General features: G+C 44.3%; 1 protein-coding gene across 3 annotated transcripts in view; it reads right to left on the bottom strand.

Annotated features, from left to right (window-relative positions):
- The window catches only part of arhgef25a (Rho guanine nucleotide exchange factor (GEF) 25a), a 44,617-nt gene that overhangs the window by 10,707 nt on the left and 21,103 nt on the right, over positions 1-12,807 (bottom strand). For all 3 annotated transcript variants that reach the window (XM_023425155.2, XM_023425154.2, XM_023425156.2), the window contains 2 exons: positions 2,815-3,122; positions 2,129-2,239 (listed from right to left, as the gene is read on the bottom strand). In XM_023425155.2, coding sequence (XP_023280923.1) covers positions 2,129-2,239; positions 2,815-3,122 — 419 coding nt within the window. The remainder of the gene's footprint in view (positions 1-2,128; positions 2,240-2,814; positions 3,123-12,807) is intronic.

Here is a 12,807-nt window from a genome sequence, read left to right as displayed (position 1 = left end):
TGAAAAAAAAAAAAAAAAAAACTGAAAACAGTTTAAGCAAAAGCTGAGGTAATGCTTTTTTTGTTGTTGAATCTTTTAAAGAATCTATCCTAACAATTCAATCAAGCTCTTATTAAAACAACAATTATTAGAAATGTTGTGCAGTAGTAGAATACATGTTTACATCTGAGAAGACAATGTTCAAGTCATGCAGTTATTTTTATTTTATAATTCTACATCTACCTGCATCCATTTAAGTATACTACATCCATTATTTTATATTTATTTTTTATTGCATTGCCCCTTTAGGGACTAACAAACCACTTACTGTCGGAACACATGAAAAGCTGCTCATCAGCAATACTGAAGTGAAATTAAAGGGATTTTCATATATAGAAAAATTATTCTTTATGGATTTAAATGTGATGTTGTTTTTGTCAGGCATCATAGGAATATCAGCTGATGCTTAAATGACGTGTTTTTACAGGTCATCAGGATGGTGTTGTGTTCTGGAGGAACACAGTCAAGTGAAGTGCTGAGAACTGCAATCTGATAGCATTGTTGCCGGCTCTGAAGAGATCTCACAATAACAGCACTCGTGTCTGTTCCTGTCTCGCTGAGAATCTGTTCCTCAGTTAATTGTTTATCAGGCGGTCGAGATGACAGACCGTACAAACTGTTCTTCAGGAAGAGCATTTTCATAAATGTTATGATCTGTAGTGCGGGCTTCCTTTCTGACACCACAGCTTATTTGACCGCTTACATACAATCACAAGAACTTTCCATTGACGAAGAGATAATTAACATTTAATCAAAAACTATACTTCACTGTGGTTATGAGACTGAAGACAACAGTTCGAAATAAAAAGATGGAAAAATAACTATGTATATTACACTGGACGTGTCGCCGGGGAAGCTGAGGTAGAAGCAGAAACCACAGCTTGGAGATGACTGACCTACATAATTTAATCCCTCTACCTCTACCTCTCTCTCTACCTCTCTCCCTCTCTCTACCTCTCTTTCTCTCTACCTCTCTCTCTCCCCCTGCAAAAGATTGGCAGTAAAAACAGCAAAGCACTGACCTCATCCCCTGTGATGTAATCGTATTAATGTCTTTTGATGTGTTGTTGAGACTGAAATTAGGATTTAAGTGCTCTGGTGTCGATTCACCAACAGGGGACACTCCACAATGCTCAAATGCTCAGATATCATCATTGTTTCATATTGATAGGGCTCAGGCACCGCTGATTCATGCAATACTGCTGCTGCTCAAGCGAATCCCAGATTCTGCCAAGCTTCCACCTCGCAGCGTAAAAAGAAAGCGTCGGATTTGAGACGCTCCTTTGCCAGGAGCGACTGACTGCAGGAGTTTGAGGGAGAGATGGAGGAGTAGGTGCGCAGGTAGCGTTCTTTGTCACTTCACAGGAGAGAGTGGAGTCATCTCTCATCACATCTGCCACTTCATGTTATTTCCTATTTGTCTCCAGGCATGTCCTTTAGTGACATGTTGAATTTGAGTCATGCATCACACAGGTCGCTGTCAAACTCTGCCCTCTGGTTCTCTGGTGCATTGATCTGCTCTGAGAGAGCCCTGTATTCATTTAGACTGCCTTTACATGTGTGTGTGTGTGTGTGTGTGTGTGTGTGTGTGTGTGTGTGTGTGTGTGTGTGTGTGTTTGTGTGTGTATGTTTGTGTGTGTGTGCTGGCAGGTATGTGCTGTACAGTATGTCCCTATGTATGAGTCTATTTGTGTGCATGTCTTTGCAGCCCTGGTCATGTGTATGTGTGGTTACAGCCGTGCTTGTTTTGTGTGATAGTTGAGCCGGCAGCAGCAGCAGCAGCAGTGTTAGTCATTTCCAGATCTGGCTGGGGGACCATGGAGACAAAGAGTACTGATGTCATTGCCCCCGCCAGGCTGGGTCCTCACGGAGAATATTACTGCTACTCTTCTCAGAGACTGTCTACAGTATACTGTCAGCTAAAATGAATCAGCAGTGGACTCATAGTTTGATTCTCATTCTAGTCAATTATTGATACAACAGAAGGGTACGTTGGAGTTTTCTGGAATGTGATTAAAACTAATTAAGTGGTGTCTCACACAACAGGTTATAGATAGTGTTAGCTTTACAGTGTAGTGTGCCGACAGACCTGAGTGTTTGGCAGTGACGTGCAGCCAATCAGAGAGTCAGTTATATAGCTGGGGGATTGTAGTGTAGCCGGTGACAGGTCCTCTGGGCTCGCCAGGCCATCTTTCCACTCCTGCAACACACATACACATCCACAGTGTCAGAATAACACAATATCAACGTGATGTAAAATGTCTGTAGCATATTCATACCTTCAGGCACATGAGAACATGCACACGGACACACACAAACACACACAGGCTGCTGCACAACAGCAGAAGAGAGCAAATGAGTCACAAAACATGGCAGCATGAGTTCCTACAGGCTTCCAGCAGTGCTGCTCTTATATAATATCACTGCCACCTGCAACGGTACTTAGCCCTCCGTGGATCAACTCCACATCAAACCTGTGACTCTGCTGATATTCTCGAGCTACCCAGTGTAAACAACCCACAGTCAGGATGTTGTCTTTAGTTTGTAGTTATATATGACTGTAGCTTTGTGTGTTTGCTTCAGAACCAGTTCATGTGGCGTGAGAAGGATTCCAGATAATGAGTTTACTTATGGAGGTAGTTCATCGCAAAGGTGTAAATGGATGTGAAGTACAAAGCCAGAACGGAAAGTCTTGTTAGATTAGTTCATGTGACCAAGACAAAGGAAAAAAAAAAAGAACACTTCCTCGTTGTAACTTCAATTTGAACTTCTCACCAGTTCTCTGTGGGTGACAGGCAGGATGGTTAGAGTCTCGTCAGGCCTCGGGGGGCTGCCCAGATCCTGGCTGTGACTATGGGATGGAAGAGGTGGAGGTTTCCCCTCAAGTTTGCGGACCTGTCGCTCTCCTTTGGCGGTGGCCCCGGCACTGAGTTTGCGGACAGGGTTTGTGAGCCATTTCTTCAGGGTGCTCACAGAGCGTCTGGAGCCCGGGGAGCTGGGGGCCGAGCTGCCTGATGCCTGCGGAGGCAGCGACGCCACAGAGGTGGAGATGCTGCCCTCGCTGCCTGCTGCTGAGTACGAGTCTGGATAGAAGAGAAAGAGAGAGAAAGACAGGATTATTGATAAACCAATGAGGCAGACATCTGGCAAATAAGGATTTAATGGGTCAAAGAGCAGAGTACACTTGGACTCTCCACATTCACACCTCCACAGTCAATGAATCAATGGACAAAGATAACAGTGCAAAAAGAGAATTTTGACGGCAGCAGAACTCCTGGTTGACCCTTTAAATCAGGGCAGCAGTGTGGGTCAGTGAGGTGATGGAGGACTGAAGAAGAGAGAAATCAAAACAAAGTGTGGATGTATAAATAGCCTTCCTCTTCAAACACAGCTGTGCAGCTGTGAGCCACACAATAAAAGACACACTGTTCTGTTTATGTCAAGCGGACCATCGTTTTTTTATGTTGTTGTTTTTTTTATATATTTGAGCTGTGCGTCCCATCACATGACCAGCGCACACTCTATGATGCAAGGCAGACAGCAGAGGTCAGGATGTTCAACGTTTGATGTGAAAAAAGACCACATCGGCTGCTGCACAGTGATGTCAGGAGGACATGGGAAGTCAGCTTGGGGGGGGGGGGACCGGACATCTGCTTTAATCCTGTGTAGAAGGGAAGGTCCTCGCTTGGGACTGTTTGTGTTTTTCTGTCTTGTCTTCCATTCCCATCCTGCCTGCCGCCCTTCCTCCTGCCTTCCTCAGTCCTGAGATAGCTCTTCCTCTGAGCGGCTTGTCTGGAGCGTTTTATCTGTTGTGTGCAAACACAGGTCAGCCATGCCTCCCATCCATCTTCTTGCCCCAGAACCGACCTCTGACCCTTGATCGCCACTCTCCTACAGATGGAGAAAGACTCTCTCTCCTGCTAAGACTCACCGCCACGGCTTTTTATTGTTCATGCAGCTATTTCACGGCAATTCTGCAAGTTCTCAAGCTTGAGGGAAAAACTAAATGACTTACCTTTAGTTTTAGAGAGAATACTTTCTAGAAAGTTTATATAAAGTGAATTTAAGAAGACAACATTGACCTCATTTCAGTGTTCCTTGTGTGAGCCACAGAGGAAGATCTTATCACAGCATTCAGCAGTAGGACCCATACTGCAGGAGGCACACGGACACAGCGTAGTCTATTTTGTGAGCGTCGCAACTTCAAAGGCAAAGCCAGAATAAATTCACAATCCCTTTCAGTGTTCATATACTTAAAGAGATTCAGCTTTTCCACACTTAATTCATTCAATTACTGCCCCTCGGAAATACAATAGTAGCCACTGTACCGATCAATGAAAGGGAATTGTGTAGAAATGTCCCCTACTCTACGCTCTGCACAAACCTCAGTCACAATGTTTGAAAAATGGCTAACCTCAGAGCAAAACCACTCATGATCATGACATCACATCGCCAGCAAACAAATTTAGATAAAACACATCGTTTGTGGATTTTAGCAACTAACAAAAAATAAAAAAAAACCCTCTAACTTGTCTGTTTGTGTATTTCCACCACAGACAGCATTTCCTCTGTAATCGTTCTCTCGTCATACACTTTGTAGGCATCATGCTTGTGGCGTGTGTGTGTGTGAGTGTGTGTTTGTGTGTGTGTGTGTGTGTGTGTGTGTGTGTGTGATCCAAGGGTGGCCAATTTCCCCATCCTGTCCTCCACCACTCCCACCCCCATCCACATGAAAGACTGGGGAGTGTAAGGAGATCTGAGCCCGGCAGGAAAAGCAAGGGTGGGGGAGGGGGGGGCAAACAGGGGGAAGAGACAAGGAAGAGAGAGGAGTACAAAGGCGGGAGACAGCTAAACCCTGCAGGGAATAGACGAAAATTTGAACAAACACTGAATGAGTCCGTAGACGATGAGACGACATAAAGAAGAAACAGCAGTTTCAGTTCAAGCCTTTGCTCTTTGTCAAATGTCGTAGCTGTAGAACACAATAGGATAACAAAAAACATCTGAAAGCCATTGTATTTTATTTTGAGGCAAAGCATATCCCATCTCTGAGGGTCCCCAGCTATAGAGAAGAGAGAGGATGTAGAAAACGATGCTGAGCACATGTGATACGTGTGCACCCTCCTGGCCTCAGCTTCTCTGACCTCTAACAAGGGCCAGGCCCAGGGTTTTGTGTTTCCCAGTGTTCCCTGCTCAGGTTCGGTCGGGCCAGGGTTTAGGGGTCACAGTGCAGAGACACAGCCAGTAACACCATTTCTAACCATCTCCAGACATCAGTTGAGATAGCTTATCAAAAAAAAAAAGAAAAAGGAAAAAGAGAGGCTGACACCCTCTCTGTGCCTGGGAGCAATTAAAAGTGAGTGGAGACAGCAGTGCAGCCTCATGATGTGAAAGTCTGTGTCAGAATGACACAGTGACTCTGTCAAATGTACAGATTTACGACATCCAGTGTACATAATTTACTGGTTTTATAATGAGAATCGTTACATCAGCATCTGTCACCATGGCAACCGTGCAGTTCCCCTACTGATTGTTTCGTGTGTGGGTCGGTTTCCCTGTTGACCCCAGAAAGTTAAATCTCTGTATTGTTCTGAAAGCTTATACAAGCCATTTCTGGGACATATATAATAGATTTGATTTTCATAGTAACAACGAGGAAACTGTAAAACGCAAAGGGAGATGATGAGCTTACCCCTCAGAGCAATATGCCTCCTCTCTCCCCACACACTGCAAGATGAGAGGAGTTGATACCATTATACACCTACACCAAGGAAATTGGGAGAAATAAAAAATAAATAAATAAAAAAAACCTTCCCACTCTCACTCCGTCTTACCGTGTGCTGATAGTGCCAAGTGACATTCATCTCCATAATGGCAGGGCCAAGAAAAGACGAGGCAGGCTGATTATGTTAATGCAACTTGAGTGTTGTTTATGTGTTTGTGATAATTAACAGTTGAAGGTACAGGGCAACAGGACTGCATTAAGCTGGCCCGATCCGCGGAGAACAGTTAATGCTGGGCTTTCACCAGTCGCCCACTCACTGTCTGAACGCCTGAGTGGCTGCCAGGGTGGAAGGCTCGCCCAAAAAGTTGCTCTATAGTATGTAACTTTAGAGCCGAGTGGGTTCTGCTGCAAAGTAGTTCCAGACCTTCTCTTGATCCGGTTCCCCTCCCGATACTGAAGTTTGAGGGCAACTTAGGAGAGTCTGATTTTGGCAGTCCATGGTTCATTCATCCATAATGTGATTAGATTACACACAAAGTCATCTATTATCTTTTTTCTTACAGTATTTACTGGCAAGCAGCAACTAAATCGAGCTTTTGGCTCTCTGTCTGATTTAATCATGTTAGGGCAGCAACTAATTTTCATTATTTTCTTCATTAAGCAACTTCAGAAAACTGCGAAAAATGTCCATCACAATTTCCTAGAGCCCAAGGTGATGTAATCAAATGTCTTTTTTTGTCTCACACATAAATTCAACTTACTATCACGTAAGATGAACAGAAGAGAAGCAGAAAGAGTCAAATGTTTGGCATTTTTGCTTGACAGCAATTAATCAGTTGACAAAACAGTGGCAGAATCACTTCCTGAAGACTGGCGAATCAACTAATCACCTGATCGCTGCAGCTCTTCATCATTTGATGTCCATCTTTTTCATGTGGTTTACAGGGAGCCATGTCTGCTCACCAAAGTTTTAAATTTAATTGCAACTGAATTCAATTATCCAGCAAACTATCTTTGATACAGCTTGCCCAGTCATGTGGAGAAGGAAGTCGTCTGATGCAATATTCTCGTGAAGGTCACAGAAGTTTGATTTGGATGTGATTGAATCAAAGGTAAACGTCCCGGTGATTCATGTTTGGAACAGAAAACTGGAGAGAAAATAAGGGCAAATCACACAATCCCGCAAAGCAGCCAGGAGTTAACGAGTGGGGGATGTGGATGGATGTGTTATGAGCGTTTGGTCCCCCTGAAGAAGTTTGGCTCAACTTCCTTTTATTGATCAGTTGATAAGTGAATGATGCTGAGCTGACAGATCAGGCTAAAAGCGTTTGCTGTAATGGAGCAAACTTGTTCACAACTTCTCCACTCTGGAGCTCTCTGTCAATCCTACAGCCTCTTGGGACCATATAGATATTTAGGCATCACTGGACTCCACCAATACACACATACAGACACACACTTTCACGCACGCACAAATGGCACATGCACATTTTCTCCAGGGTAGCTGTCCAGATGGACTGCTGTTGACTGTTCACCTGTGATCTAAGCTTCCAGTGTCATCCATCTGTCACAGCAAACAACGCAGGGCACACCAGAGACAGGCGACCTGCTGGTCGCCACAGTTGCCAACATGTCAAACGTCCAGCTCAGTCTAAGAGACTCTTAGAGCTGTCAATCAATGCCGGCCCCCTCAAAGATAACAACCGTGGTGGTGTGAGAGTGTGGCTGGTCAACGCACGGACGCCAGACGCCCACCTGCGTCATCACTAACAACTCTTATCTTCACTATTCCATCTCTTGTTCATTGCCCTCCCACCTTATTCTCTTCAGCGCAGGCTCTACTTGTATATTACATTTCACCCACTCAGAGGAAATGGACACTCTTCCCATCAACTAGCAGGACCTGGGCTGCACTCAGGCACTCAGATCTGCAGACAGGCCTGGGAGACAATCAGGCACTTAGTACCTGAAACATATGACCGGAAACCCTCTAACTGTCCTCTGATGAACTTTTACAGAAATATGTTATAAGGGTTTTTACTGTATACCATTTTTTGGACCTTTAGAGTCTCCTGACTTTTTGTCTGCTATCTCTGTCTCTTTCACTTTTATCTCATTATATTTCATCCTGCTGGCCACAGGCTGGTTTATGTGTTATTATGTTTGTGCTGCTTCAGATTAATAAATCCTGACACTTGGCTTTTCTCTCTTTCTCCTGTCCTCCCTCTTCCCTTCCAGTTCTTCCTGACTCTCCTTCTTAAACTCTGCCAGCCTCTTTTGCACTCCAACCCTCTCTTCCCCTCTGCATCTCTCTGCACTGCAGTGTTTTTTAGACTTTGGCTGGGTCCTGCCCTGGGATCAGGACACAGAGCTCCCTCGTCTGATGCAATGCCCTGCTCTGCCCCAAAGCTGCTGAGATCAGCACAAGCTTGACATGCAAAACCAACTGGCAGAGAAAACAGTCACACACCACAGGGACGCAAACTGGTCACCTTTCTGAGAAAATCGCCATTTTTAATCCCAACTAGGTCATCTGTGCGATGAGCTTTTGAAACTGGGGAGGGGTGAGGGGGTCTGGGTCTGCAAGGACAGAGTCATGGGGAATGAAATGGACAGATCCGCACTTTCTGAGTCGTTAAACAAAGCAAAAAAATAAAATAATCTCCTGGCTTTGATGCTTGTCCGACGCGTCACACCTGAGAAGAGTGAAGAGGGCCGTTTCTAAGAGGCCAGTTTTTGACTGCCCATATGCCTTCAGGTAAGAATCTCTCAATTAGCGTTATGATAACCTTAACTGGCTTATATTACGATATGTCAAGCTTGGGACTGTTAATTAGCCTGATATGGTTGAGTTGTTCTGATTTAGCAAACGCTAGCCGTCACTATTTGAATGTAACTTTAGGTGTTAACGTTATTTCCGTGGAGTCTGATGCTAGCTCCTCTCCTCTCCTCTCCTCTCCTCTCCTCTCCTCTCCTCTCCTCTCCTTATCTTCTCTTCCAGTTTGACAGTGCGACATAAGCAACCGAACCCCCAACCTTAGAAATCCTCTGAAATGATCAAGCTGACACGTCTCTCCAGTGAATATGAATGTGCAGTTTAATGAACAGCAGAAAGAGGGAGAGGCTTCGAGATGGGCTGATGGGGAGAGCGGGAGATTATTCATGATTTAAGTAAGCAGTAAATGAAGGTTAAGCAAGAGAAAGGCAGACAGATGCCAGCCAGATTGAAGCTAAAACCTTGAGTGAGAGTAGAGGAGGAGAGCCTGAAGAGAAGAGGGGAAGGAAGGCGATTAGGGCACAAGCTGCCTTTTAAATATACTTGAGTGTATCTAAGCAGCAAGTATGCTAATTCCAACTCTTATGCACGGAAACGTGTGCATGTACGCAACAGCACGAGTTGTGTGTGTGTGTTTCATATGTGAGTGTGTTTGTGTGCAATAACTTTTGGAGCGACACATTGCAGTCAGACAGACAAGTGGACAGAGATTTCCTGTCCTCCTACTGACCTAGTTTGTGCAGACACACATGCACACACTGCTGCGATTCCAGGAGCACAGAAGGAAATACGTGGTAGACAGTCAAGTGACACATAAACAAGTTATCATCAGGGTCCGTCTCCTGCCATCAGCACTCCGTGGCAAATTTTTCATCAGCGTAAAGCATCAAAGCAATGTCAGTCACAGAACAACGGGCCCGAATAGATGCATTAATCCTATTGTCTATGGAACAATGTGAAAGAGTGATTCAGACACTTCTGCTGATGAGGGCTTATGAAACAGCCCTAAGTGATAGACAGATCTAAACCACCACTGCTGCGACTGACCGTCAAAATCAGGTCAGCATGAGTCTACTGATGGATTTCAAGTGGTGAAGGTTGCGAATTTATGTTTACAGTTTCTGCTTCCTGTTGAGATGTTGTTCCCACCATCTCAAGTGAAGTTTCAATCACTCCTCCAGCACCTACTTAGCGTCTGAATTGTCCACAAAAGAAAAAAAAAAAGGTGCATCCGCATGAGTAGGCAGTGGCGATCTCACCGCAGATACTGTTTTTTCTTCAGCTGCTGCTTTTGGCACTTGAACCATGTATGTGGTTAGTGGGCCTGAAAACTCCAGACATTCCTCTAGGGCCATTCAAAGAGAGACTAGCCAAGTTCCTGGCACCATCTGCCTTACTTTTCCCTTAATGTAAGCTCTGGGGAACCAAATGTACATACGCATACAAATATGTACACACACACACACACACACACACACACACACACACACACACACACACACACACACACACACACACTCAGAGTGAAATACAGGGGATTAAGGTTCCAGTGCGGTCCGTTTCACACTCACACTGAGATATTAAAGAGAGATGGAAAGTTCCATAGTCACTGATCATGATTCACTTATTTCGTTAAAGATACATTCCAGCAATTAAACAGTCAAATTCAAAGCAGACTCGACGCTCCGATAGGCTAGTTACCCTAAAAACACCAGATCCTACATTTCGGTTCAAACTCTGTCTTTATTACACGTCCCCTCCATGGTTAATGTCCACAACTCCATGTCTCAAGCTCAGCTGAACAAATTTTGTCATTTGATCACTTCTGAATACTTAATACTATATGTTGTCCATTTGAATTTTGTGTCTGGATTTGTGAAGCCTAAAAAAAACTTAACTTTTTTTGTAATAGCACAACTTCATATCACATAAATTCAGATAGCTGGTTTTCAAAGTGAAATATTTCAGTCCTATAAATGAATTGGTATCTACATTTCAACAGCAAGGACTCAGTAGTGATTATTTTAGGTAAACACTCCTGAGTAAATATTCAAAGATAAAAGACACAGACAAACACACACTCACACAGGTTTGTGCAGTTATCATTGTTAGGACATTGTGTTGACTTCCAAGCTTAACCAGGACCAATTTATGCCTAAATCTAACCCTAACCAGGACCTCTGTAATGAGGTTTTGCCTCATTAACACTGGGCTTTGGTCCCTCTGAGGACTACTGGTTCCAACAAGGTCCCAAAGAGGTAACAAAAATGTGGGCACACACACACAGACCACCACTCCTCTGTACGTGCATGCGTCTGAATGACATCTAACTCTTGATGTCACCAATCGTATCCTTAATTTTTCCCATGCCTTGCTTGGAGTAAATGTTATTGATCAGTACTGAGCCGTGAGAGGAACAGATTAGTCCTTGTCAGGATTTATTAAGACATACATGCATCCTGTCAAGTCGGCTGTACAACAGATACTGAGCCATCCATGCACCTTATATCTACATTTTACATGAAGGTGGCAGATCAGCCCAACACTTCCTCTGTTTCACTGAATGACAGTGGTGTAGTACTCTGATCTTTCACTTCAAGTAAAAGAAGCACAGTGCAGAAATACACTGTTACAAGTTGCCAAAGAAACTTAAAACATTTGCCATTCTATTATTTTGAGAATTACTAACTTCTCTATATATGTGCCCATTGTGAAACACTTGATAGCATTTGTTAGCGGCAATTTGGGATGGCAAAGCACTTGCATGACCTTGCTGTGTCTACATGGCACTTTGTTTTAGTGCATGTACTAGTGTGTGTGTGTGGTTGTGTGTGTGTGTGTGTGTGTGTGTGTGTGTGTGTGTGTGTGTGTGTGTGTGTGTGTGCGTGCCCAGATAATCATAGTGATGATCAACACTACCCTTTCAGCTTCTTTGGCAGCAGGCAGCACACACACACTGGGTACTGTTGATCATCACTATGATTATCTGGGCACGCACACACACACACACACACACACACACACACACACATGCACACACTCCAAAAGAAAAGAGCAAGAGCGAGAGAGAGGCTCACACTTCTGTTGAGGGGTAAACAAGACAGCCATTAAGCTCGAGGTGGCTGAGAACACAGAGCAAATTAAAAGCGATTGTGATTCCATATGGCAGCTGTGACAGTGCCAGTCAGGAGGCCTGCTAAGAGAGCAGGAGACAGAGCTGTGGTGCCTGCTGGGCCATGTGGATGTGGAGCCTCTCCTCCTGGCCCCCCCTCGGCCTTGACAGCTCCGGTACTTTCAGCTCTGGGCCCTGGGCTCTTGCTGTTTTTCACGCTGGCTGTGCACAAGGTCACTTCTCTGAACTGCACGTACCCAGGACTACTGTATGTACCTAAACAAGTCAGATATGAATTGTGGGTAGGATTAGTTTGAACCGTCTGGCATGCAACTCCCCCAGACATGGCATCAGATACATGTCTTTCCACATCCAAGCCGTCAACACAGCCTGATGTATTGTGTATTGGGGCTAAGCATTTAGCAAAATGACAGTTTAACAATAAGTAAAGAGCATCTCTCATTCTGATCTGGCACACTGCGTTGACCTGCACATGTAAAGATGTGCTGGTACTGTGATTCCCAGTCAGACTTAATGGGCTTTCCAGACACATATTCTCATTCCTTTCCATGGCTCTCCACCTCTCTCCGTTCACATCACCATAGCAACTAAACCCAGAGGAGAGAGAGAGTGAGGGACAAAAGATTAGCTATCGGCAAGACATGAAATCAACCTACACGTGGGCACACACCCTTACTCACGTTGCACATAGGAACACACACACACACACACACACACACACACACACACACACACACACACACACACACACACACACACACAAACAGAGTGTAATAATGTGCATAGATTTGCATTGGTAATTATACAGTAACACACCAATGAATGTTTTCATGCCTTATGGTTATTTGTAAAACAATACTGTCAACACAAAGGATGCTTTTGCAAAACTCATTCCAAATTCAAGGAAACCATCTGCACCTGTCGGCTTTTGTCCATTTCAGATCAAATCCTGCATCTGGAGCTCTCCGTGTGTCCATTAAGAGGGTGTCTTATGAATACACAGAATCCATTCAAGTGTTACAGGAAGGCCACCTGTGATCTGTGGTCTAAATCCATGGACTGAACAGTGTGGACTTCCTGAAGGACCATCAGCTCTAGATTGCTTAAATAAAATTTAATGATGAAACTGAAGTA

Source organism: Seriola lalandi, unplaced genomic scaffold (genome assembly GCF_002814215.2).
Source record: "Seriola lalandi dorsalis isolate HSWRI2012SDOR001 ecotype SW California unplaced genomic scaffold, Sedor1 jcf7180002054767, whole genome shotgun sequence".
NCBI lineage: Eukaryota > Metazoa > Chordata > Actinopteri > Carangiformes > Carangidae > Seriola > Seriola lalandi.
This window is presented reverse-complemented; position numbering and strand designations above follow the sequence as displayed.